The sequence below is a fragment of the Hemicordylus capensis genome, chromosome 4 (assembly GCF_027244095.1).
Source record: "Hemicordylus capensis ecotype Gifberg chromosome 4, rHemCap1.1.pri, whole genome shotgun sequence".
NCBI classification, from domain to species: Eukaryota; Metazoa; Chordata; class Lepidosauria; order Squamata; family Cordylidae; genus Hemicordylus; species Hemicordylus capensis.
In genome coordinates this window covers 209,472,425-209,499,580 of record NC_069660.1, presented here as the reverse complement: position 1 = coordinate 209,499,580, position 27,156 = coordinate 209,472,425, and the positions used below count along the sequence as shown (strand labels likewise).

The following is a 27,156-nucleotide window of genomic DNA, read 5'->3' as shown; positions in this document are numbered from 1 at the left end:
CCTCAAAAGTAAAGAGCCAATAAAAGATTGCTTTACAAGACACCACAAATAGCTCCTGGAAGTTTTTCACACCCGGCTTTTAGTTTGCAGCTCCTCAGGGCCAAATTTACCCCAAAGAGTGTAGCCCGATTTATATATGGAGTAAAGAAATCCACTTTTTGTGTCAGGTTTTGGGGGCAGTAAAGCCTCGCAGAAAACCCACAGTAAAGCTTGCTCTCTGGGAAAGCTCCTGGGGCTTTTACACACAGCACATTTTACCGTGAGTTTATGGGGAGACTTTACTGCAGACTTGAAGTTGTCCCAAAAACCCGACACAAATAGTGGATTTTTTTAGCCCTGGATATAAATTGGGTTACACTCTAATGCACAGTGAAAACTCTGAATTGTGTGTGAACTGCTACCCAATAACTCGCAGGGACTTCGGGGTAAATCTAACTCCTCCATTCCGGAGGAGATGCGAGCTAAAGGGCTTCAAAAGCCCTGTGTGACAAGCTTCCCGGATGAGCTTTTAGGGACTCATTTGTGAATGAGTTTCTGGATTAGTGGATCCAGATTAGTGGGTCTCTAAAACAAAGCATTGATCACCTGCAAACCAGATGTTTGGATAGGACAAATATCTGGTTGAGGGAGGAGAACTGGTCTTGTGGTAGCAAGCATTAATTGTCCCCTTTGCTAAGCAGGGTCCATCCTGGTTGTATTTGAATGGGATACTATGTGTGAGTGCTGTAAGATATTCCCCTTATGGGATGGGGCTGCTCTGGGAAGAGCATTTATGTTCCAAGTTCCCTCCCTGGTATCTCCAAGATAGGGCTGAGAGAGATTCCCGCCTGCAACCCTGGAAAAGCCGCTGCCAGTCTGTGTAGACAATACTAACCAAGCTGAACCAATGGTCTGACTCAGTAGAAAGCAGCTTCCTATATTTCTAATCCACATTCCAGTCACACTTAGTCCACTACTTTACTGGAGAAGTATTCGCTTTCAAGGAAAACATGGTAATGGGCACATTCCTAGAAAGATCTATGGACTGCACCAGCTGATCCTAGGTTATATCCTAGGAAATGCAGTTTATATGGACAGGTTTCTCCTACTGCTGCCAAGCCTCTAATGGCTTTAGATGGGCTAGCACAATGATAATGTGGTCTCTTGTAAAGGATTACAAAGACTAGAATGGGGAGGATTAATTTGAAAATTAGAAGTCATGATGTGTTTGATAAGAAGGAGCTAGAATGAATCAGAAAAGCATATGTTTTAAAAGAGAATGGAAAGTCTTGGAGGAGAAGACAGAAGGAGTCTGATAAATATATATATATTATTTATTTATTTATGTATTTATTTATATTTTACATTTTATATCCCGCTCTTCCTCCAAGGAGCCCAGAGCGGTGTACTACATACTTGAGTTTCTCCTCACAACAACCCTGTGAAGTAGGTTAGGCTGAGAGAGAAGTGACTGGCCCAGAGTCACCCAGCAAGTCTCATGGCTGAATGGGGATTTGAACTCGGGTCTCCCCGGTCCTAGTCCAGCACTCTAACCACTACACCATTCCTGTCAGGACCAGGAAGTGCCAGAACCAGGCTGGGCGCTTTCCAGATTACATGCTACAACAGTGGTAAAATGTTTCGGCTTGGCAGGATCGTATTGAAAATGTAAATAAAAGGTCAAGCCATTTGTTGTGCAAAGCCACCAGCAGGGGCAGCAGTCTTTTCTAGCTTATGCAAACCTCCTACTCCAACAGGAAAATACAGCTACTTTTTTGTGACTTACATGCAATGTTGTAGCACTATAACACAAAGATAAAATCCAAAAGGCGGCATCGGAAATATGAACATGACCTTGCTGTCAGCGCAGGGACTGCAGTGTCACAACACAGGAAGTACAGAAGTACACTTATACACAGTGACACTGTTGTAATGTGTAATCTGGAAAGTGCCCCGGAGCTGTAGGAAGCAGTGCCAAATCCCCATATGCCCCTGAGTGTGTGCATTCCAGCTTCTTGTGCAGGACCCTTCAAGGTTCTTGAGGCAGTGGCTGCTGGCACTGGAACCTGAACTGGTGCAAGCCAAAGATGCTGCTTTTTTGACTAGGCAAAGGCATCAGGCAAGGCTCTTAGTATTTATGCAAGGCCAGACAAATCCAAAGGCTTCATGCTGCCTGCCACATTTATTATTTTAGTTGATGGCCACCTCAAGGATTTACAGCAAAGACAAACTAGATATGATTCAGCACATACTCAACAGTACACACAGGCTACATGATGTAGATAGCTGCTAGATAAACAAGTCAAAGTTATGTCAGCAACTGTCCCAGTGGTCCCCCTACACCCCCTACCCCTGCGTCACACAAGGAAGCGGCAGCAACAGAACAGAAACAGAGTGTGTGAAAAGTTTGAAAACCTGTGTCTACTCTCTTGGCCAGATTTAACAGTTAGATATCCTTTTTTTTCCAAAAAACCAAACCAAAACAACCAAGATTAAAGAATTGGAACATAATCTGGTATCCAAAGAAGAAGCATGCAAAAAGGTCACTGAAGAAAATGACAAGCTTCAGAAGAACCTGGGTAGCTTGATGTGCAAGGTGAGAGTACATATTGATGTTACTTGACAAGACTGTTAGACTCGATAATTTCCAAAACATTGTTGCTGTGGGTCAGCTTACACGTGGACACAAACCAATACCCTAGAGATGTTCTTCCAAACGGAAGTGCCTCTTTTATGTCAAATATGGCCAGACCCTCAGAATGACTGCTGGGCTGCTAGAACTAAGAACCAAGCAAGTAGAAGACCAGTGCCTTCCCTGGACTGCTGCTAAAGGCTCAGAGCAGAGCCTGAGGGGCAGGAGAAAAAGGTTTGCAATCCTAGACAGCTCATATGTCACAGTCCTCTGCCCAGGGAACGTGCACCATCTAATCAACTCAGCTTGTTCTAAAAATATTTTTTTAAATCCCTGTCATGGTGAAGAAGATCAACCCACGCCCCCCCCCTCTCCAAGCGCCTTCAGCTTACCCAGTTTCTTCCCATTTCCTTCCTCATGCAGTGGTAAAGTCCCTGTCCAGTTAATAGTTCCAGCAATATGAAAAAGCACAGTAATACTGCATACATCTCCATAAGGTCCAGTCTCAGCCCATTTAGCTCAATTAATTAGTCCCAAAGCTTCAGTGAGATTCTTGGTATGTATAAAATGACTAACATATGCCTTTTGTATGCAGTGTTCATATGGATGCTGCTCCACATATTGGTTATCAGTGATATGAAGATGATAGGCTATCTTTGACAAAGATAACATTGGCTGATTTTATACACTATACTGCCTTAATCATTTTCTGGTTTTATTTTAAAAGGTGACATCATATGAGGAAATCATTGAATGTGCTGACCAGAAACTTGAGCTAGCCAATTCCCAAATATCATAGTAGGTTTGTTTATTTATGTAACACATTTTAATACTGCCTCATATGCAAATCCTGGGTGGTTCACAATCTTTTTTTTTTTTTTTGCTTTAAATTTTTATTGATTTTAACAATATCTTGAAAATCTCATTACATCCAGTTAAGCAAAAATTGACTTCCAGCTCACCAATCAGCGCGAATCACTAACTATACAATTAACCCTTGTTATAATTATTCAAAACATATATCCTATATCTTACCAAACTCGATAATAGATATATAAGTTTTTAGATTGTGAACCACCACCCCTAAAATAAAATAAAAATCGGGTGGTTCACAATCTAAAAACTTATATATCTATTATATAGATATACTTATATAAAAATTAGTGTATAAGTTTTTATATATTAAAACTTCTATATAATCTTACAAGAAGGTGGTTTCCCCCACTGTCCGCCCCATTTCTTTTTTCCTAGGTAGGTTGTATTTTATTGAAGCTATTCACACAATTGATCAAAACCTGGCTACCGCAGGCCAGCCCAGTTTTGATCAATCATGGGAACCACCGGGCTCGCGGGCAAGGCTGGTGGTTCCCTGGCGGCTAGCCCGTCTAACAACCCCTCCCCTTAAATGAGGTTAACAGAGCAAGCACTCCGTTAACCTCATTTTTTCGACCGTGTGTCAGCCACCGCGGCTGGCACATCCGGGCTGGAGGGGAGGGGGGACCCCAGGAAGTCACCGCACACTCGCACGGTGCCTTCCTGGGGTTTGGGGTGCCACACGGTGGCACTCCCCTAATCCCTGGAACTCCTAATGGAGCTGCGTCCAGGTGCAGGAGCACCCAACCAGAGCAGCCATTCATCTGGGCGGCCATTCCAGACTCCCAGCAATGAGTGACTGCTTGTGTGTGGGGAGAGTGGGCTACATCTGCTCTCCGTGCACTGACCCTCCCGGCGCTTCACACCAATCATGTGAAGTGCCTCAGTATGTTAAAGTTATGCTTGAGGGATTTTTCTTTTCCAGTCATATTCACATATATAATTGCTGTCCTTGATTAGTTTATATGCACTGTTGTAATCTTATTGAAATAAAAGGGGGAGAGGGGGCAATCTAAAAACACAACAATTAAAAATTTAACACAATTAAAACAGTTTAAAATACAGATAAACTCTAAAATTGTAAACTTTAAAACTATAAACTAAAAGCCTGACTAAACAAACATGTCTTCAGGTCCTTCTGAAGAACATCAAGAGAAAGGGAGGCTCTAATTTCATTAGGAAGTGCATTCCAAAGTCTTGGGGCAAAGCTAGAAAAGGCCCGGTTTAGAATCGCCACCAACTGAGCCAGTGGCAACTGCAACCGGACCTCCCCAGATGCTCTTAATAGGCGGTGGGGTTCATGAAGAAGAACTCTTAAATACCTTGGACCCAAGCCATTCAGGGCTTTAGGTCATAACCAGCACTTTGTATTTCTCCTGGAAACTTATTGGCAACAGTGTAGTTCTTTTGAAGTGGGTATAATGTGATCTCTTCCGGTAACCCCAGAGACCAACCTATCTGATGCCTTCTGTACAAGCTGCAGTTTCTGGACTATGTACAAAGGAATTGGTGGGTGGGCAGGAGGAGGTGGTGGCGGGCCAGCTTTCCGGCCAGCCCACCAGCCAGAAGCCACAGGCAGGCTAAGAAGTGGGCTGCTCCCGCCAGTGGGTGGCCGGCTGGCCGGCTGGCCAGAGCAAGCAACAGCAGGAGCAGGAGGCGGCTGACCCAGCCGCCGGGAGCAGGCAGCCCGGCGGCCCAGCTGCTGGGAATTGGAGGGCAGTAGGAGGTGGCTTTCCAGCTCACCAGGCAGAAATCGCGCAGGCAGGCGGGGGGAGAAGCAGGGCAGATGCTCTGCGCCCGTCCCAGCTAGGTTTACATTACTATATTTATACTCTGTCCTGTGGTCTCCATGCAACTTGTGTAATTTCTTCAAAGCCATATCTATAATGGTACTCAAAGGGCTTTACTCATGTATATGGATCGACTGGGGAAACTAGGTGGGGTGGTTAAGGAAAAATCCTTTCTGTGGCTGACATTCTGACTAATGAAGCAATTGTGCTTCAAGGGGCTGCGGGGGTACAATGGGAGCCCTTGAGCAACTCCTCTTTCCCCCCTGCACACACACTTCTAGCGTTCCGAAAGGGCTCTGCAAGTTCGAAAACATGTCGCTGAGGGTTAGTGAAGTGTTTCTGAACTTGCAGAGCCTGTAATTTTAATTCATTGACTGACAAGAGATCAAAAAGAAAATATTCCTTCTCAGAACTATGATTAAAAATATATTAAATATGGATACTACTCGGGGGAAAGTTAGTATTAATTATTGATCATCTATTTTCCCCAAAGATCTAGTATTAAATAGCTTAACTGCTGAATTTTGTGAAATTTTAGAATGAATTGGTAATTATATTAATGAAGCTAATGAATGAAATGATAACGAAAATACTCTGAATATTTTCACAGAGTGAGGGTGTATTATACTTAAGGAAGGAACAGATCTAAGACACATTAAATCTTATTGCCCACTAGCATTATTAAATCACAATTTTAAAATAACTCTAACTGCATTGGCTAAAAGACTCTGTCATATTTTACATAGATATACTACAAAGATCAAGCTGGGTTTTTTAAAGGGCATATGTTCAAAAAGCAATTAATTGTAACAACACGAAAAAAAGATACACACACACACACACACACACCTGGACTTCCTTATCTGCAGTTTCATTATCCAGTTTTGCGTATCCGTGGTTGGGAAGATGACACCTGACCTCAGCGTATGCAGAAAAACACACACGTTGACCTTGCGTATCCGCAGGTGGGGGCTGGCTGGAAATGACCATGGAGGTCATCTCTGGCCGTCATTGTAGGACTCAGAGCCACAAAATGGCTCCCATTTTTTTTAAAAATGCAATTTCCTACCAGTTTTCAGCCACTGTTTGGCTACTTTCCCATCACTTCTTAGAGGCACAATGTGACTTGCGGGGAGCAGCAGAGGCCATAAAGGCACTCCTTCTCATGAAAATCGGCCTATTAGGCCAGTTTTTGGCTACTTTAGGGGCACAGTGTGACTTGGGGGGAGCAGCAGAGAATGGCAAGGCATTCCCCTCCACCCCTGTGAAAATCAGCCGTTTTCAGCCATAAATGGCTGACCCGGAACCTAACCCCCGTGATCAATTATTCAATATTTGCAGTTTCAATATTCGCGGTAGAGCCACAGAACAGAACCCCCACAAATATTGAGGTCCACCTGTATACAAGAACATAAGAACAGCACTGTTGGACAAGGCCCAAGGCTTATAGTCCAGCATCCTGTTTCACACAGTGGCCCACCAGATGCCTCTGGGAAGCCCACAGGCAAGAGCTGAGGGCATGCCCTCTCTCTTGCTGTTGCTCCCCTGCAACTTGTATTTAGAGGCATCTTGCCTCTTGGGCTGGAGGTGGCCTATAGGCCTCAGACTAGTAGCCATTGAGAGACTTGCCCTCCATGCATTTATCTAAGCCCTTCTTAAAGCCATCAAGGCTGGTGGCTGTCACCTCATCTTGTGCCAGAGAGTTCAATAGGTTAATCATGCGTTGTGTGAAAAAATACTTCCTTTTGTCAGTCCTAAATTTCTTGGGAATCAGTTTCATGAGATGACATATTTTAGTGTTATGAGAGAGCGAGAAAAATTTAACTCTCTCCACACCATACATAACTTTATATACCTCTATCATGTCATCTCAGTCGTCTTTTTTCTAAATAAAAAGCTCTAGGTGTTGTAGCCTAGCTTCATATGCAAGGTGCTCTGAGCCCCTGATCATTTTGGTTGCCCTTTTCTGCACCTTCTCCAGTTCTGTAATGTCCTTTCTGAGGTATGGCGACCAGAACTGTACACAGTATATATACACAGTATATATGTATACTGGCAAACCTCATTACTCATGGAACCACTATTTGCAGTTCTGCATATTTGCGGGTGTCTAATTAACACCCAATTTCATTATCTGTGGCTACAGAAGGGTTAAAACCCATGTATCCACAGTTCCAAGAGGGCCAGAAGCACAGAGGTAACTTCTGGCCACCATTTTTGTCAGGAGGAGCCATTTTGTGGCTCTTTTTTTAAAAGGCATTTTTTCCCATGGTTTTTCATGGTTTGGGGGGGCATTCCTGGGCACATGTAGACCCCATGGAGCATGGTACATTATAAATTATTCTCACCTCTGTTGTTGTTTATTGTTATCTTTTCACCCTTTTTGTCCATTCTGGAACCTAAGCTCCCATTTCCCCTAGGGATAATTCCTCATTACTCGCAGTTTTGTTACTCGCAGTAGTAGTTGAGGAATGGAACCCCCGTGAGTAATGGGGTTTGCCTGTACTCCAAATGTGGCCGCACCACAGATTTGCGTAAGGGCATTATATTAGCATTTTTATTTTAAATCCCCTTTCTAATGATCCCTAGTATGGAATTTGCCTTTTTCACAGCTGCTGCACACTGAGTCAACACTTACAATGAGCTGTCCACCATGACTCCAAGATCCCTCTCCTGGTCAGTCAGTGACAGCTCAGACTTCATCAGTGTATATGTGAAATTGGGGTTTTGTGCCCCAATGTGCATCACTTCACACTTGCTTACACTGAACTGCATTTGCCATTTTGTCACCCACTCCCCCAGTTTGGAGATATCCTTTTGGAGCTCCTCACAAACTGCTTATGATTTCATTACGCTAAATAGTTTAGTGTCACCTGCAATTTTTGCCACTTCACTGCTTACCCCAACTTCTAGATCATTTATGAATCATTACGAACAAGTTAAAGAGTACTGGTCCCAGTACAGATCCCTGGGGGACCCCACTTGTTACTTGGATCAACTCAGAGAACTGTCCATTTATACTTAACCTGTTTCCTGTCCTTCAGTCAGTTACCAATCCACAGGTATACACTTAGTATCCTCTGCCGTGAAGACAGATACAAATAACTCATTTAGCTTCTCTGCAATCTCTATGTCCTCCTTAATAATCCCTTTCACTCCTTCATCAACTGCCTCTCTGGAAGGTTTCCTGCTTCTGATGTATTTAAATATTTTTTTGTAATTCCCCTTGATGCTTTTAGCTAAAGTTCCTCAAACTCTGTTTTTGCATCCCTTATTGTCTCCTTGCATTTATTTTGCCAAAGTTTGTATTCCTTTCTGTTCTCTTCATTTGGGCAGGCCTTCCAGTTTCTGAAGGAAGTCTTCTTCCCCTTTATAGCTTCCTTGACTTTACTTGTCAGCCATGCTGGCATCCTCCCGGACTTTGTGGCCAGGGCTGTCCTTCGAGAGCCCTGGCGGGGGTCAGGGCCTGCGGCAAATCTGCCAGTGCATGGCCCCCTTCCAGTTAATTCTAATGGGGGTTAAAAGAGCGGGGCCAGGGGCAGTTGCCCTGCTTGCCATGCCCTAAGGAAGGAAATGGGATAGAAAAAACACCGTGCAAAGGTGGATGCTCAAAGATAGGTTGTTACCTATCATTTGTATATGAGAGTTTTGTGATCTACAATTAGGAAGGAGATGTTACATGTTATATATTATATACTAGTATTTTTAAGCCCGTTATGATAACGGGCGCTAGCTTTCTCTCCCGCCTTTAAGTGGTTTTTTTAAAGTGTTTTTTTTTCTTTGTCTCTCTCTCTGGTTTTTTTTTTTTTTCCCCATTATCCCCTCCTCCCTCTGTCCTCCTGCCGCCCGCTCACCCGCCCTCCCAGCTTCCCAAAATCCCCTTCCCCGCTCCTCCCCCCAATTGATTACGGGCCAAAAGGGCCCATGAGAAGGCCGTCGCCCCCGCCCATCTCCCACCCGCCCACCCAGCTGCCCGAGCCCACCTTACCTGCTCCAGCCCGCGATAGTCGGGCGAAGAAAAAAAAAATTATTTGCACAGTGGAAGTGAGGAGCTCAGGAACAGAGCTCCTCTCTGTGCTATGCTGCTGCCCAAACTGCCGCTATGGACGCAAAGGACGTTGCGTCCTTTCGTCCATAGCGGCAGTTTGGGCAGCAGCATAGCACAGAGAGGAGCTCTGTTCCTGAGCTCCTCACTTCCACTGTGCAAATAATTTTTTTTTCTTCGCCCGACTATCGCGGGCTGGAGCGGGTAAGGTGGGCTCGGGCAGCTGGGTGGGTGGGTGGGCGATAGGCGGGGGCGACGGCCTTCTCATGGGCCCTTTTGGCCCGTAATCAATTGGGGGGAGGAGCGGGGAAGGGGATTTTGGGAAGCTGGGAGGGCGGGTGAGCGGGCGGCGGGAGGACAGGCTTCCCCTGCCGCCTCTTCCCCCCTCAATCACTGGCCGGGCGGTCTCTGGAGGCGCCGCTGCCATCCTCCGCGGCCGGCCCGGGCCCTTCACGGTCGGCTCTGTCCCGCCGGCCTCCGTTGGCCTCCATTCCGTCCCCCGTCTCCCCAGCTTGGTCGCTGTCTCTTCTGGGCGAGGTGGCGGCTCTGCCGCCGCCTCGGCCAGTTTCCCCCGCCGGCGCTTCTCTGGCTTCTTCAGGGCGGCCGCTTGTGGCCGTCCAAGATGTCCGCCGGGTGCTGGAGGTCGTGGCTCCCTGGCCTGTTCTGGGCATGCGCTTCGCGCATGCCCAGAACCGCCATGGGAGGCACGAACACACGCTTGGTGTCCGTCCACGGACGGACACCAAGCGTTTTATTAGAGAGGATGTTGCTGTATTTTGTAACATTTGAATTAATCAATTTAAGATAGTGGTTCTTGCAACATTTAATTGCAACACTCTGTCCATAACACGCTATACTAATGATCTGAAAAGCAGAGTGAATTGTGGTGGGATGGCTCACTGCTTTGGCAGTTTTAGCAGGATGATGATGTTGACAATTTGTAAGCTAAGATAAGTTGTCTTGTTTATGAATGGGGTGATAGTATACAGCTGATGTCTTTATGTGCTTGGTAGCGTCTTGGAAGACCAATTTGTAGGCGGCTCCACCTGACTAGAATTCTCTTAATTGGTGTCGGACTATATATTTTCAAGCCTCACGGCTTAATTAGTAAGCATTTTCTTTTCAGCAAGATGTAAGAGGAAAGGTCGCCTCTATAAAGATTGTAAGTTTAAACAGGAAGAAAGTTGGTATGTATTGCTTTATGTACAAGGGGGAGGACAGTGTTAACACCATTATGACTATCTATGAAAATCCTCGGCTGGGAGACCTGTTGGTTTTTATCTTATTGTTACAGAATAAATATGCTCTGATGAAGGACCATCCGAAATGGGCTTAAGAATTCCGGATTAGCCTATAGGACTTTCTCACAGGATCTTCTCCAGCCTGGCAAGAAGTTTCATTCCTTTTTGATGCTATATTTTTCTACATGCATGTTTAGACATCATCTACTCCATTAGTGCTTGGTCACTCTTTTGGATTTTTCATCTATGACTGAGTGTTCATTCTTCCATCTCTCCTCATATGGACTAATATACATTGTGTTGTAATACATTCATGTGCTTAGTTATATGTATATTCCTTGTTATGATCAACTATATGTGTTACAATATTTGGATATATGCATGTGCAGAATTTCTGCTAGACTGTTGTTATCGATTCTAGTTTTCTAGACCATGTTTGATATGGGTTCATTACCCCCATTTATAATATAGCATCTTGGATTTGTTTCTAGGATACAAGTGTCTTGCCTTCTTTTTTCCCTCCACTCAGATCCTTGGCTATTTTTGCAGTTACAGCAGTGCTATTTTGGCCATTTTTGCAGTGTTTCCGCCACCGATAGCATTTCTATGGTCTTTGAGCATCCACCTTTGCACGGTGTTTTTTCTGTCCCATTTCCTTCCATTTGGCGTGCATCCCGTTTTTTGCCATGCCCTAAGGGCAGCCCTGTTTGTGGCACCTTTCCTCCTTTTAGGTATACATTCTAACAAGGCTTCTATTATTGTAGTTTTTAATAAACTCTATGCATTCTGGAATGAAGTGACTCTCCTGATTTTTCCTTACAGTTTTCTTTCCACCAAACTCATTTTTTAGAAGTTTCCTCTTCTGAAGTTCAAAGTGTCTGTGTTAGACTTCCTTGGTGATTCTGTCCTTGCATGTTTACTGAATGTGATCACACTATGGTCACTGTTCCCTAAAGGCTCCACGACACTGACATCTTGCACTGGTTCCTATGTACCACTCAGGATTAAGTCCAAGGTCGCCTCTTCTCTGGTTTGTTTTATGACCAACTGTTCTAGGGCACAGTCATTCAGCGTATCTAAAAATGTGGCCTCTTTGTCTTACCTCCATGTGAATTTACCCAGTCTGTGTGTGGGTAATTGAAGTCACCCATTATTACAGCCCTATCTCTGATGCCTCCCTGATTTCTTTCTGCAACTCCCAGTCACTGTCAGCATTTTTATCAGGAGGGCAATAACACGTTCCTAGTAACATATTTCCTTTCTGGCCTTGTGTTGTCATCCACAGTATTTCTGTGGAGGACTCCAGTCTTCCTACATTTTTTAGTTTGTAAGATTCTATACCTTCTTTATTATACAATGCTACTCCCTGTCTTTTCTATAGAGTTTATATCCAGGAATAACAATATCCCACTGGTTCTCACTGTTCCACCATGTTTCCTTTATACCCACTATAGCTATGTTTTCATTAGCCACCAAGCACTCCAGCTTGCCCATCTTGGCTCAGAGGCTTCTGGCATTGGCATATAAGCACCTGTACGCCAAATCTTTTACCTGGTGTGTGCTATCTTTTTTATAGCCAATTTGATTTCTTTGACCAGCTAGCATATCCTTCTGTCTGCTCTTTACATGGTTTTACTCTGTCCCCTTCTAGTTTATCTGAAGCATTTGCACCCTCGCTCCTTAAGTTATGGCATTTGCCAAACTGGATACTGCCCAGCTCCTGTCGGCTATCCCTCAGGCATCATTTTAAAAGCTGCTCTACAACCTTTTTGATTTTAAGCACCAGCAGCCTGGTTCCATGTTGGTTCAAGTGGAGCCCGTCCCTTTTGTACGGGCTTGTCTTGTCCCAAAATGTATCATAGTGCCTAACAAATCAAAATTTCTCCTCCCAGCACCACCATTTCATCCATGTATTGAGACCCTTCAGCAATGCCTGTTTTGCTGGCCCTGTGCACAGAACAGATACCATTTTTGAGAATGTTACCTTGAGGGTCCTGGACTTCAATATGAAACCTAGCAGCCTCAATTTTGCTTCCAGGACCTCCCAACTACATTTCCCAATATTGTTGGTGCCGATGTGCACCACGACAGCTGATTCCTCCCCAGCGCTGCCTAACAGCCTATCTAGATGCTGCATGATGTCCACCACCTTTTCACCAGGCAGGCAAGTCACTCATGCGGTCTACAAGCAGATCACAGACCCATCTCTCTATACCTTTAATGACTGAATCATCCACTATTAGGAAGCTTCCAAAAGGAGGTATTTGCCTTCCTAAATGCCACAAAGATGTCTGATAAAGTGGGAAAAGCTTAATTATATTTTGTCTTGGAGAAAATTGCAGTAGGAGCTAAATTTTTAACATAGATTTTAATCTGCTATAAATATCACAAAGCCAAGTTGCCTAGGACATGAACCTAAAGACACTGCATTGGAAAGAGGCATATGACTAGATTACATTCTATTCTTTGCTCTTTTTACAATGTTGATTGATAATTTAGCAAATGCAATTAGAGAGTATTCAAATATTAAAGATATTGATTACATACATTGGGCAGCATCCAAACTAATGGTCCTTCCACATGGCGTTTTTTAGACTGTAAGCCCTTTGAGGACAGGGATCCATCTTATTTATTATTTCTCTGTCCATACCGCTTTGGAAACTTTTGTTGAAAAGTGGTATATAATTATTTGGTGGTGGTGGTTTGTTCCATCGTGAACACTGATAGTTATGAGGGATTTTTGCGCCCAGTGTGGGATTTATGCTACTCTTGTAAAACATCCTAATCTAATTTATTTTGACTTAAAAATACTAATCAAACAACCTGCACAAGGAAAGGTGTAGATGGACCACCACAGTGCAACTTGAGGAGGAGTGGTAGATGATGGCATGTAGATGATGGCACATCTCCCAGGGATATGCATGCCCCTCTTCTGCACCTGTGCACATCTTTGAAGTTGCACTACTTTATTTTTGGTCACTGAGTTCTCTTCTTAAGGGAAGGGGGGGGGGAAACACAAGCCCAACTTTATCACTATTACAATCTTCTACCCTTTTTAATTTTCAAAACTAAAAGCCACTCCTATTCATGTTTACTCATATGTTACCCGCATTGTAGGGATATGCACAGAACTGGTTCCGTGCACTCCCAAGAAGTGGTGGTGGGTAGCTTCAAGGCTACCAGGGAGGTTATCCTTACCTCCCCCACTGCGTTTCCTCTGGTGCTGCTTCCAAAACTGCTGTCGCGGGGCGGCTGTATACCCTCTTGCTGCCCCTGTCAGTGCTGAAGTCATCTGAAGTGTCTAGCGCCCGTGCGTTACATGCACACATGTGCTGGCCACTTCCGGTATTACTCTGACCAGGGTGGCAAGAGGCTATACATCTGCCCAGCTTCAGCGGTTTTGGAAGCAGCACTGGAGGAAACGCAGTGGGAGAGATAAGGACAACCTCCCTACACCTTGAAGCTACCCGCCCCCCTTTGAACCAGCTTGAACGCTAGTCTTTCGAACTGGTTCAGTAGTCTGTGAATAGAACGCCGAACCAGTTCGTGCACATCCCTACCTCACTGCTGTAAATTGGCTTTCCTTCCGAGAAGAGGGGAACGATGAATGTTGGAGAAAGTAGGATTGTGCATTTAAAATATTGTTCCCATTCCGACTTCTCTGATCCTGGGGGTTTAAATGCCAAAAACTCACATCTCAAAATAACTGCATCTTGTTATCAAAAGGCTATTTTGCAGAATCTTGCAAACGTAGGATGCACAGTTGGTCATCAGTGTGTTAAGTTACCAAGTATACAAGAATAGGTGTGAATTAACTTTTTAGCAAAGGGCAAGCATCAAGCAGAGATTAGATGACTTTGTATCCTATCAACTGTAAGGTTAGCAAAAAAAAATATTTTTTTTTCAGATATCTTGCAAAAGTGTGATGTAGATGACCTTCAATTTGTTACCAAGGGTATCAGAACTGGTATGAATGAACTTCAGATGATCTCTGACCCATAAACGACATCACAAAATCTGGCCAAACATGTCCAGACAAGGGGAAAACCCATCCATGTTTGGATTATCCTGGGCACTTTTTCATCTACATAGACCAAACCATTTATAGGAACTAACTGTTCTTTGGTGGTATTGTGTATTGGGGTGTCAGTGAGTGACAATGCCTTAAAAGGACATTAGAGAACTACTAACTTCTGAGTTACTGCAGAAGATGTGCATCTGCAGTATGCAACTACCCACTGAATTAAATAAGTTGAGGGCAGGTCGAGACAGGGTAGATACAGACAACTGGCAATGTTCCACTCCCTAGTGCAGATGGAAAATAGAGGCATAAGTATTCAAAAGAATCCTGTGAGAACTGCTGTGTATAGAAGCTCCATTTTCCTTCAACATGCAGTTCAGTCTGGAAACTGGACCCCAGAGTGGTTGTACATGGTTCTGTTTTTCCTCACAACAACCCTGTGAGGTAGGTTAGGCTGAGAACTAAGTGATTGGCCGAGAGTCATCCAGTGAGTTTCATGACTGATTGGGGATTTGAACTTCAGTCTCACTGGCCCAGTTCCAGGGTTGGGCAAACTTGACCCTCCAGCTGTTGTTGAATTACAACTCCCATCATCCCTGAGCCATTTTTGGAAGAGTGGTATAGAAACTGAATGAATGAATGAATGAATGAATAATTCCTCAGGCACAGTTGTGGCCAGGGATGATGGGAGCTGCCATTCAACAACAGCTAGTGGGCCAAGTTTGCCCAACCTTGGACTAGTGCAACACTATAACCACTGCACCACATTTTTGCGCTGTGATGTTTATAGTGGTTGCCAGAATGACCACCACTCCAAACTAGATACTTTTGAACTGAATATTGGGCTGATATTAAATTCTCAACAGCAGCTGTTTTATAAAGCTTTAGCAGTCACTCCAGAAGAATGTGAAAGAATTCCCACTCCATCAAATAGCTGCTGTGTTTTTGTTGTACACTGCCCAGAGCCTCTGGATGGGGCGGTTTATAAATGTAATAAATAAATAAAATAAGGAGGAAACATTCAGCTTCACATTCACTGTGGTTGAAAATTACTGTTGTTTGCTTTTGTCTGAAAGCAGTCTAAAAGTGCAACACCAGGACTTAATTTGGTCCAGGCTCACACCAGACACCTTTTATCCATGCTGACACTCTGAGGGAAAGTTACATGTGATGGCAGCCATATCTAGGGAAGCCCTGACTGATGGCTGCAGCATGTAAGGGCACCTACCACTGAGTGGTAGTAGTAGAAGAGTCAAGCACCCTCTTCCTCTTGTCTTTTCTTTACCTCAAAGTACCCCTTTCCAAAGGCACTATGTAATGGAGATGCCGTTGATTCCATACCTGTGGCTGAAGCATAAGGTGTATTTTGTCCCTTAACTCAGGATAAACATGCAAAGTGGGTGCATGTGGCATTTCCTTCAGTACTAACTACAGAGAGTCTCCACACATCAGAGTTGTAAGGAAAAGGTTTCTAGAACAAAAGGGAAGTATTTCCAAACAAACATTTTTCCTAGAAATGTGCAATCCTAATCATATTTGCTATCAGTTTTTCTGTTCCTCAATTAAAAAACTACACAGCAACAAGCAGCATCAAAAACAAACTCAAAAGCATACTGCTATAGGAAGTATGATCCATCAAACTTGGTAGAACCTACTTTCAAGCAAACATTTTTTGCTGGAGCTCCGAGACAAACTATGAGATATGTGAGCAAATACTGTATGCTTGGCAAAGTCACAACAACTTTGCTTTAACACTGCTTCGAAAGGGTTGCAGTTCTGAGTTGACTGGCGTGAAGTAGAAAAGGGGGTGAGTGGCCATGTCCCCCTTCAACACTGCTACAACCTGCTTTTCTCCATCAGCTCCCAGAAGCATAATTACCCTGGTGAACATGCATCTGAAACCCTGGTTGCTTTTACATGAGGGACTCATAGCATTGCTGAAGTTCCTCTGCAATCATTTGAAAGGAGAATTAAAATGATTGTTTGACAAGGCACAATATAGTACCAATTGCAGCTTCCCTCGCAGATCAAACAGAAGTTCTGGGGTGGGGAGTCATCCAAACTGGAACTGTGGCAGTGGGGCAGAGTGTTCAACCCCTCTCCCCACACAATGTAGGCAGGGCTGTCCCTAGCGGGGTGCGGGGCTGGGGGTGAATTAAAATTTGCGGGGGGGGGGGGGGGGCTTAACATGTCATATGATTACAAAATCATGCTGACTGTTGACTTACGGTCATCCCTCTCGCCTATAATGGGTTTCCCAATTGCGGATTTGAGTATCTGTGACTGAGAAATTGTGACCACCCTTGCAAACCGCAACCCGAGCATTCATGGTTTGGAGAGTAAAAAATAATAATTGGGTGGGTTTTTGGCAGGTTTGGGGAGTCATTTCCAGGTTCATGGAGTCATTTCCAGGGATTCAGGGGGGATCTGTTTTTCTTACTTTTACCGCTGCCACTGTGCAGCAGCGGGGACGGAAGCGAGAGCTCTTCCCACCTCCCAAACGGTTGGGCACTAGAGGTGGCAGGATGATGGGCGCTGGAGGTGGCGATAGAGCACTTTACACAGGTCCACCTTCCTCCCCAATTTTACAGATCAGGCCAATTCTGCGCACATGCCCAATCTGTAGCGTTTGGGAGGAAGGTGGGCCCATGTAAGGAGCTCGTTCGCCACCATCTCTGCTGAGACTACAGCGAAAGAGCTCCTTATCTTCCCATACCTTGCTCTGCTGGCTTGGAGGAGGAGGAGAAGGAAGGCACAAACTCTCAGCACAGCTCAAGGCTGCAGGGCAGGGAGAGTAGAGGGTGTACACAACACTCAGGTGGGCAGCCAGCGCTGGCCACTCTGCCTCCAGTCCAGACTGGAGAGCTTCAGGGACCAGGGACTCAGTGAGGCCTGCGCTGGCAGAGAGGCCTCTGGAAGCTCCTCCCACTTGCCAAACAGCTGAGTCTCGGGGCAGAGAGGGAGCTGAAGCAGGGTAGCTGCAAGGAGCCTTTCTATTAGCAGGCAAGCCTGTGCGCAGCTCCTGCAGCTACAGGCCAGCCCACCAGGCAGTGGGGGAGGAAGGTAAATTTTGGAGGGCAGGCTGCTCCAGTGTGGGACCTGTCCCAGCTCAGGGCCCAGGGTGATCTCCCTGATCAGCTTCCATCCCCATGGCTGCTATTTGGAGCAAGAGGAAACCAAGCACATGAAGACAAATGACATGCTTGATATAATGTGTAGTTTGGCCCAGAAACATTAACAGAGTGATTTAGTAGACAGCAACTGTATATATGTAAAAAATGTACCAATTAGTTAAATTGTCTTTTACTGACAGTTTAGAGAAAAGAAATCAGGATTTGGAAGATAGAACTAAGAACTACAAAATGAAAACCAGATCACTGAGGTAAACGTCACATGTATTTCAGATTCAAAAAGAGGAGGGTTTTGAAGTAAGGTGGACCTCGTTATCCACGGTTGGGAAAGAAACACCTGACCTTGACATATGTGGAAAAGCGGGTGGGGGGGACATGCGAACCTCACGTATTCGCGGATCAGAGGTAGCAAAAAATGACTGCAAAGGTAATTTCCAGCTGCTATTTTCTTCAACGGAGCTATAAAATGGCTCCTGTCCTTGTAAAAAGTTTTTAAAAAACAAGAAAAAGAAAGAAAAAGAAATAAGAAAAACCCACTGCTTTGGAGGCACAGTACAACTCAGGGGGAGCAGCAGAACAAGGTACGAAGCTTCCCCCTCCACCACAAAATTTGACTGATTTTCTGCCATTTTTGGTCGATTTTCAGGCGACTGGGAACCTAACCCCCGTTACCCCATAAGATCAATTACTCAATATTCGCAGTTTCCATATCCACAGCTGCAGCCCAGAACAGAACCCCTGTGAATATTGAGGTTCTCCTGTAGCTCATATTGTGTTCAATTCTACTTTGTTGAACAAACCTTCACTTATAAGAAAATAACTCAAAGATAATAATTAACAACAATAGCAACAACAAACTTTATTTGTTAGGCCCACCATAACAAATTGTTCTCTGGGCAGCTTACAACACATTAAAACATCAAGTAAAAACACATTACAACAAAAAAATACAATATACAACATAAAACAATTTAAAACTTTATTTTAAAGTCAGTTTTAAAAATCAAATTTAAAAATCAAAATTTTAAAAGCCTGAGTAAACAAAAAGGTCTTTATTTGGTGTCTAAAAGAACAAAGTGATGAAGCCAGGCAAACCTCACTGAGGAGGCTATTCCATAAATGAGGCATAGCCCTCTCCCTAGTAGCCACCTGCCTCACCTTGTTTGGTAGGGGCACTTAGAGCAAGATCTTAAGATCCATGTTGGTACACAAGGGGCAAGGCTTTCTGTCAGGTAACCCAGTCCCAAGCCATAATAAGAGATTATTCCAATCCCTTGCTACATCAAAAGGGCTCCTTTGAGATCCAACTATACATTATCAGAAACTAGTGATCAGTCTCCCCTTAGCTCCTCCCTGGTAACATTTAATTAGAGATTATGAGAAGTGATGTCATTGGGTTCAAAGTTTTCCCACTCTACTTCTTTCGCTGCTGTTTACAGTGGGGCAAAAAATACTCTGAGCACAATTATGTCACATTATGCTTGTTCTTTAACTAGACATTACTGGGGCGGCAGAGGGTGCTGTTCTTGGTGGGGACATGTTTCTCATCGTGTGTTGTTTGGACCTGAGTATCTAAGTGAAATCTGCAGTATTCCTCCCTTCTGCCTCAGAATCTTATCAAGAAAACAGATATGCATGTATCTCTTCCAATGTATTTATACAGTATGTGCAGCTGTGTGATATTTTCTTGGCACTGTTACCATGATAATGAGCATCTTCTCATGATCTGTGAGAAGGCTAGAGGGTGGTCTGTGACTGCAAGCAAGGCGGGTTAAACTTATCTTTCCCACAGACTAGCAGTTCTGCCTCCTTGAGTGGGCGGATCGCCCACCCAGATGAGCACCTGCTGGTAGCTCCAAGGGCTGGGGCATGCCACCCCAAGTTCCCCCCGCCCCCGAGCTCCAATAAGCACTTGCGTGGTGCATTAATGGCACCCTCCCCCCCTCAAGTCTGCTAGCCGTGGCTGACACAAGATTGCCAAAATGGGTTAGCAGAGCGCTTGCTTTCCTAACCCTGTTTGCGGGGTGGCTCCACAAACGGGTTTGCCTTCATGGTGCCGCTGGGGCTGGGCCTGATTGCAGCAGTTCACACGCTCATGCAAAAGCAGGCTAGGCTTCCTTAGCCCAGTTTTGCATACGCATGTGAATAATCACAATGTGTGGTAAATACGAGCAGGCAACTTGAGAATTCAAACTTCTGTATACTAAAATAGGCTCCTGTCTATTTATCCAGTAACATTTGAGATGCATCTACCAAAACAGGTATTTAAAACATGCTGATAGAAAGTTAATTCATTCTTCATTAAGACAACCTGCAACAGTTCATTTCCTTATAAACAGAATAACATTTGCAACCACCATGTCATGAGATCATATGGAGGCAAGCATTGTGATGGGGTCTTACTCATATTTGGCTCCTCAGACCAACACACAAATACTGGGGAGCACACATAACAGAAATTATGTTGTGTGAAGCAGCCCTTAAATTGAGACTAACTAGAGGTCCATTTACCTTAGGGCCAAAGCAGATGCTACTCAAAGATATATGTGACATTAGTTACCCCTACAAAAAGCTGCTTCCAGAGGCAGCTAGGATTAGAGAAGTAGCAAGTGTCTAGGGCACTTAACCCTTTCTTCATCCGCCAGCTCTCTGCTCCAAATCATCCTGAACAGTTTCTCCCCTTCCCATCAAAGCTCCAAATGCAGGAAAAAACTGCATTTATAACTTTGCAGAAGGAGAAGCTGTTTGGATATTTGGAGTGGGGATATGGTGGGCCTGGAGTGTGTTAAGCACCTCCTATTCTCCCGCTGTTTGTTCAGTCCTGACTGCCTCTGTGGAACTAGTTTTCAGTTTAAAAAGACCAGGTTATGGGTTGCAACACAGTCCCACCCAGGGTCTTGCATAGGGACCTTTAGAATTTCTGCTACCTCTCCCCCATTCAAACTTCAACAAGGTGCAGAAGCTTTTGTAGAGATTTTTTCAAGTGTGATAGCATTGAGCTCTCTGTCTGAGTGCACTTTCTTAATATGTTCACAGGCAAAGGTGTTCGTTTTTGCTGATTCAGGAAGTAAGTCAAAATGTATTGCTTTAGAATATATGGAAGTCCCTGAGATAATGTTGGCCTCCTAAGGGGAAGTGTTGGCCCCTTAGTTTTCCAGTCTAAGTAACAAAGATTAATCCTCCATTCACAAAAGGATGTTCCAAGAAATCCAGTTGCTGACCAGCAGATTCCCATCCCTTATTTTTCTGATATTTTGATTTAATATAAGGCTGACTGAGCATTTTAAATAAATATGTCATTTGTATTTGCACTTTTAAAAAACTTAGCATATTACATATACTTATATTATCTCTCTCTAATACGTATCTGCATAGTCTAATCAAAGTTAAGGTTTCATAGTCTAATCAAAGTTTTAATTTCCATTATTTTCCATGTTAAGAACATGTTTAACTGCTTGTTACTGATTTCAGCCAAAGTTCAGCACTTTTACATTTTGGATCTTTATAGTATCTGAAATCAGACTGATTTTCAGCAGTATCTATCTTCTATCTATTTCAGGGTGGATTTGATTTAAAGCAAACTGATTTAAATCACGATTTAAATCACTAGCAGGGTGGATAAAAATAAAAAAAATCCGATTTAAATAAAAAAATCCGATTTTTTTTATTTAAGTCGGATTTTTTTGATTTAAATCGGATTTTTTTTATTTTTATCCACCCTGCTAGTGATTTAAATCGTGATTTAAATCAGTTTGATTTAAATCAAATCCACCCTGATCTATTTAATTCTTTTAAGTGCACATGTGGCTAATCCCATGCATGGCAGCTCTTGCAAGAGTTTGGAAAGCTGCCAGATAGCCAGGGGTGGGAGGCAAGTAAATGGCGGTGCTGGCGGGCCAGGTGGGGTGGGGGGAATAGTGGTGGAGTCCGGCTGGCTAGTGGAGAAACAGTGGTGGCCTGGACCACGAGCTGCGGAGGGAAAGCAACTGTGGCGGCCCAGCCAGCCATAGAGGGGGAGGGGAAGAGGCAGCAGCCCGGCCAACCAGGGAAGGCAAAGGGGCGGTGGCCTGGGTGGCCAGCCAGCCACAGAGGGGAAGGGGCGGCGGCCCAGCCAACCACGGAGGGGAAGGGGCAGTGGCCCAGCCAGCTGCAGAGGCAAAGCAGTGACAGCAGCTCAGCCAGCCGGTCACAGAGAGGTAGTGGTGGTGGCCCAGTCAGCCATGGAGGAGAGCGGCGGTGGCCTGGCCAGCCACGGAGGAAAAGTGGTGGTGGCAGCTCAGCCAGCCGGCTGCAGAGAGCAAGCGGCAGCAGCCCGACCAGCCATGGAGCGAAAGCAACCACAGAAAGGAAGCAGCGGCCAGCCACAGAGGGAGAACGAGCGGTGTGGGGAAGAGAATGAATGAACTGAGGCAGGGGGAAGAACTAACTGGGCTGGCAGAACAAAATGAGGCTGAAGTGTGGGGGACAGGGAGAACTAGCGGTGCAGATACTCTGCACCAGGTCAGCTAGTGTATCAGTATTATTCATGTTTATATATACACATTTAAACATCAGTAACTAAAATATTAAAGGAAAATGCAGAATTGTGATTTTCTCCTACTATTTTACAGGACTTTCAAAAACTGAATGGAAACAATTTAGTTACTGATGGACAGAGGACTGAAAATGCTCAGTGTGAATGTGAGCACAGGAGCCAAATGTGTTTACAAATGACATAATAAAGTTGATAAAAAGCATAAACACTGTTCATTTTTTTCTTTATTTTCTTTCTTGTTCATTTTTTCTTTGTTTTCTTTATTAAGAGATGATGAAACATTTGGAACTGCTCCAAGTTTGGGAATTCTTTCTTGGGAATTGGTTCCCAAGGATGGTGTCAAGTGAGTTTAAGAAAGCGATACTCTTTCAACCTTAACACATAGTACTTATTTAAATTCTGGTAAAGAAATTACTCCTCTAGTGTGACCCCAAAAGCTCTAATACTTAGCCCACATACCACACTTACATGAACAAGAATTGCAAAAGAGATATCCATTAGGGACGTGTAAACCAGCTTGAGGTCAAGCTGGTTCACCATTGAACTGGGCCAGCTCAATGGCTTGCCCTCAAGCTGGGCCCAGTTTGGCTTGACCTGAACCCCTCCAGGCTGGCTTGGGGCTGATTTGGGGTTTTAAACATTTACTAACTATCTAAGCTTATCGGCAGGTCTGATTGCTGCCACGGCCATGGACAAGTCTCTGGAGATTTCTCCTCCCCTCCACTGGCCCATTTTCGGGGTGTCTGGGTCCTCTCCATCATCGCAGTGGCCATTTTGGAGGCCAGCACGCATGCACCCTGGCCATTTGCATGGCCAGGACAACCCACAGGTAAGCTTTTTTAACTGGATAGTGGTTCCAGACATTCATAATGAGTGGGTTCTGCGCCTGAGCAGACCAACTTCGGATAAGATTCATTAGCTGCTCACGACGCCTGCAACCGCTGGTTGCACATGCCTGCAGTACCCTAAAGCGACTACTGACCAAGCAACAACATCACCACCTTTGACAACTGATCCTCGAGGTAACTCAACGCCACCTTCCTCATCAGACGATGGGGAGCACTACGCGTCCGACTCTTCAGAGCCTGAGGAACGCCCCCTCCCAGATCCAAGTATGTGAGAAAAGGAAACACAAGGGTCAGACTCTAACATGACAAAAGCTATCCTATTGGTTGGTTGAGCTCATAAAGATGGCATATGACCTACAAAATGTCACCCCACTAACCTCAATACGTGCCCATTCCACCAGGGCATATGCCACTTCAGCCGCACACCTGGCAGCCATTGAATTCTGGGACATCTGCACAGCTGCCATGAGGGCGTCGCATCAGTCTTTCATCAAACATTATGCCTTGGACCTTCGAACAGTGGCAGCTGCTGAATTTAGACGGGCGGTCCTTAAAAGAGTACTATAGTAGCTTGCAACACCCACCATCAGCTGGGTAGCTCGTAATTCACCCACTCATGAATGTCTGGAACCACTATCCAGACAAACAGGTTGCTTACCTGTAACAGATGATCTGGTAGTGGTTCCAGACATTCATAAAACCCACCCGTCCATACCAACTGCATAACAGGCAAGCTACTAATATGTCAACGGATGCTAAGATAACTGCTTCTACCATGCCTAGTGCCAGTCTGGCTAGGGTTGAGACAGTCGGCCATCAAGAAACTGAGCAGAGAGACCCCTAACCACCACTATAGGGTACTGTAGGCATGCGCAGCCGGCGGTTGCAGGCGTCGCAAGGAGCTAACGAATCTTATCCGAAGCTGGTCTGTGCAGGTACAGAACCCACTCATTATGAACGTATGATGGAACCATTACTAGATCATCTGTTACAGGTAAGCTACCTGTGTTTTTAATGTTTAGAAACCCAAACCAGCTCAAAAGCGAGCCGAGCCAGGGTTCTAGTTCAGGAGCACAAAACCAAACATGCCCAGTCCGGTTCAAGTCCAGTCCAAACTGAATGAAACTGGGCAAATCGGTTTTGTGCACACCCCTAATATCCATTTTTTACCTATACGTAGTTACTCAGAAGAAAGACCCAATAGGTTAAATGGAGCTTACAATCTTATGCACACTTGATATAGGAACTATTCCCCTGATTTGAATGGTGCTAATGAGTAAACATCCATAGAATCAAGCTAGTAAATTGGTAAGATAATGGAGTATTCAAACTGCAGATGCAACTTGATTTTTTGCTGCAATTGCTTCATTAGTCAGCTTCCAAATCACCTTTGGAACTACAGAAGGCAGTTTTCCATTATATAGTGGACCATGCTGTTTTCTCCCAAAAGGCCATCTGTTGTTCCCTCCCTATACTTTGTTGAGCTATAAACATTCTGTATTATCAAGCAATCTCACATAACCTTCCATGAAGGTCGAGGAGAAATACTTCTACATAACTTACAGTTCACTGGTCAGCTCAGCCTCCAAGGCTATTTCAATTCAGCACTACACCTTTGCTTATGCGCTCTAGGGACTAGGGATGTGCAAGAACTGGTTTGATCCAAACTGGTCCACCAGTAATCGGGGCAGTTCGAGCAGTTCGACTGCCCTTCAGGAAAGGGGGCCAGTCTGAAGTCAAACCAAAGCAAACTGGTTTGGCAGTTCGAGGGCCAGTGAGAGGCACTTTTTAAAGTAATTTAGTAGGTCCTTACCCTACTGTCGTTCCAGGCAGCTTCCAGGTGTGGCAGCGCTTCCTCCAGCTGCCCTCACAGCAGTGTCACGGCTCTTGCACTTAGCTGGCCTCTGCACATGCACAGAGACCATATGAGTGGCAGAGCCACACCACTGCCATTCAGGCTGCTGAGGGAAGTGCTGCCAAACCTGGAAGGTGCTTGGAGCAGTAGTACTGCTGGTAAGGACCTACTAAATTACTTTTAGATATGCCTCTTGTGGGGCCTCCCTGGCACCACTCCCACCAGCTCTCAAACCACTGAACTGGTTTGCGGACCTGCGGTTACATCAGAAAGTACATCAGAAAATAGCTCCCATTAGAAAAGCAAACATTTATCTTGAAAACTGATAGGATCTTGAAAACTGTTTCTCAACCACGCTGCCGGTCCGCGAAGGGTTGAGTGCCGGTCCCTGCCTGGGAGTCAACCCCACCCCCCGCCCACAACTACAATCAATGCGCTCACTTCCTCAATTTTGCACATGGCACAGAAGAGGAAGAGGAGGAGTATCACGGAGGCGTGGAACCCTTCTTGTGCCTTGCCTCCACGTGCTGTTGAGATCTTCCTACAGCTATCTTATTCCCTATCTTTACTGCTTCAAACTGTATGTGGCACGGGGGCATGGAGGAAAAGGTATGGCAGTGGGCACCACTTGAAGGGCTGCTGGTTCTTGCATGCTCATTGTTTGCAGCCAAAGGTTGATTGATTGAAACCCAGCTGCCTAGTGCCTAGTGCAGCCGAGGTGCCTTGAGAGGGAACGCTGTTTTCCTCTTGCATCGGTGGGGCGTTGTGGTCCCTCGGCCCCTTGTAACCCCCTGGTCTGCACCGCCAGTGGAAGACGGCAGTCCCTTTTGTGACCTCGCTGGGGGGTAGAACCTCTGGCTGAGATCATGCAGTGGTGAGGGCTAAGTGGCAGAGGGAGGGAGGAGGGCTGCCTTGGCTCGGGCTTTGCAGAAAGGGAGTGCAGGTGGACCTTCCTCAGGAGAGGGGGAGCAATGCGTACCAAGGAGGGCTAAGTGGTGGAGGAAGGGGGCGTGGTGCGGGGGAGAGGCAAGATACCATTTTGTGCATTCATGCAAAAGGGTCATTGGATGAATGGCAGTGGAATGAAGTGATCCTGGAGATTTGTTGCCCAGTGCGGTTCGTGTCCGATCCCAACCGATTTAAAACCAGTTGCCTGTTGCCGCCAAGGCACCTTGAGAGGAAATGCTGTTTCCCTCTTGCATTGGTGGGGCATTGTGGTCCCCCAGCCCCCTATAGACCCCTGGCCTGCACCGCTGGTGGAACACAGCGGTCCCCTTTATGAACTTGCCCCCGGGGGGGGCAGCCTCTGGCCGGGATCATGCTGCGGTGAGGGCTAAGTGGTGGAGGGAGGGAGGAGGGCTGCCTTGGCTCGCCTCGCAGCTACACGCAGTCAGCATGTGGGAACACATGAGCTGCGTGGCCCCCAAGGCAGGCTGGTGTGATTGGCACAAGCAGGGGAGTTGGGAGGGGGGCACAGAGGCACGTGCTGCGAGAGAGGATGGGGGAACACCTGCTACACTCTGGTGTGCAAGCACAGCAGCGGCAGCTCTTGGACCCAGGAGACCTTCTGAGCATGGTCTGGTGCACCATTCCCTCTCCCACCCTGAACAGTGTCTCATCTCCCAGCGAGGAAGCCGAGGCATCGACCAGTACAACACCCTGCACCCCAGCCATCTCAGAATCGTCCCCTTCCCTTTAATGCCAGGTACCCACCACTCTTCTTCACATTTTCTTTCACCATTAAAAAAAACAAAACATTCCCAGCGCCTGCCACGTAACCGTTTTTAAGGAGTTTTGGAGGAGCTGTGCGGGTTTCATTAGATCCGCCTCACAAAGTGCACATCTAAGAGCAGGATCCAGATCAAGCAGCATTGACACAAATGAGAGATGACTAAATTAATTTCAGTGGGTGGTCCTGACTAATGTCATCTTGATCCAGCCCTGCGACTACACAACTCCTGCTAAAACTTCACTTCCATCATGAGAGGGTTAAACTGTAGACTTCAGGTCTACAGTTCAACCCGAAATTGTCAGTTCAGGTCTGACAATTTGCCCAGCTCTCCTCTCCTCACCTCCTTTTTGCTTTGCTTGACATCCAGCCTGATGAAGCATTTTGGGGAATTCAAAAGCTTGCTTGTGTGCTGTTTTCGTTGGCCCCATGCAGCTTTTGAATTTTTCTAATGCCCCAACATCCCGTCTCCATTGAG

The 27,156-nt window shown here is 45.4% G+C and overlaps 1 protein-coding gene across 1 annotated transcript in view; it reads left to right on the top strand.

Moving 5' to 3' along the window:
* The window catches only part of CAGE1 (cancer antigen 1), a 50,193-nt gene extending 27,741 nt beyond the window's left edge, over positions 1-22,452 (top strand). The window contains exons 12-16 of the mRNA XM_053244404.1: positions 2,471-2,575; positions 3,339-3,409; positions 17,895-17,963; positions 20,749-20,779; positions 22,323-22,452. Of these exons, the coding sequence (XP_053100379.1) occupies positions 2,471-2,575; positions 3,339-3,409; positions 17,895-17,963; positions 20,749-20,779; positions 22,323-22,430 (384 nt within the window). The 3' untranslated portion in view covers positions 22,431-22,452. The remainder of the gene's footprint in view (positions 1-2,470; positions 2,576-3,338; positions 3,410-17,894; positions 17,964-20,748; positions 20,780-22,322) is intronic.
* Positions 22,453-27,156: the final 4,704 nt, after the last annotated feature.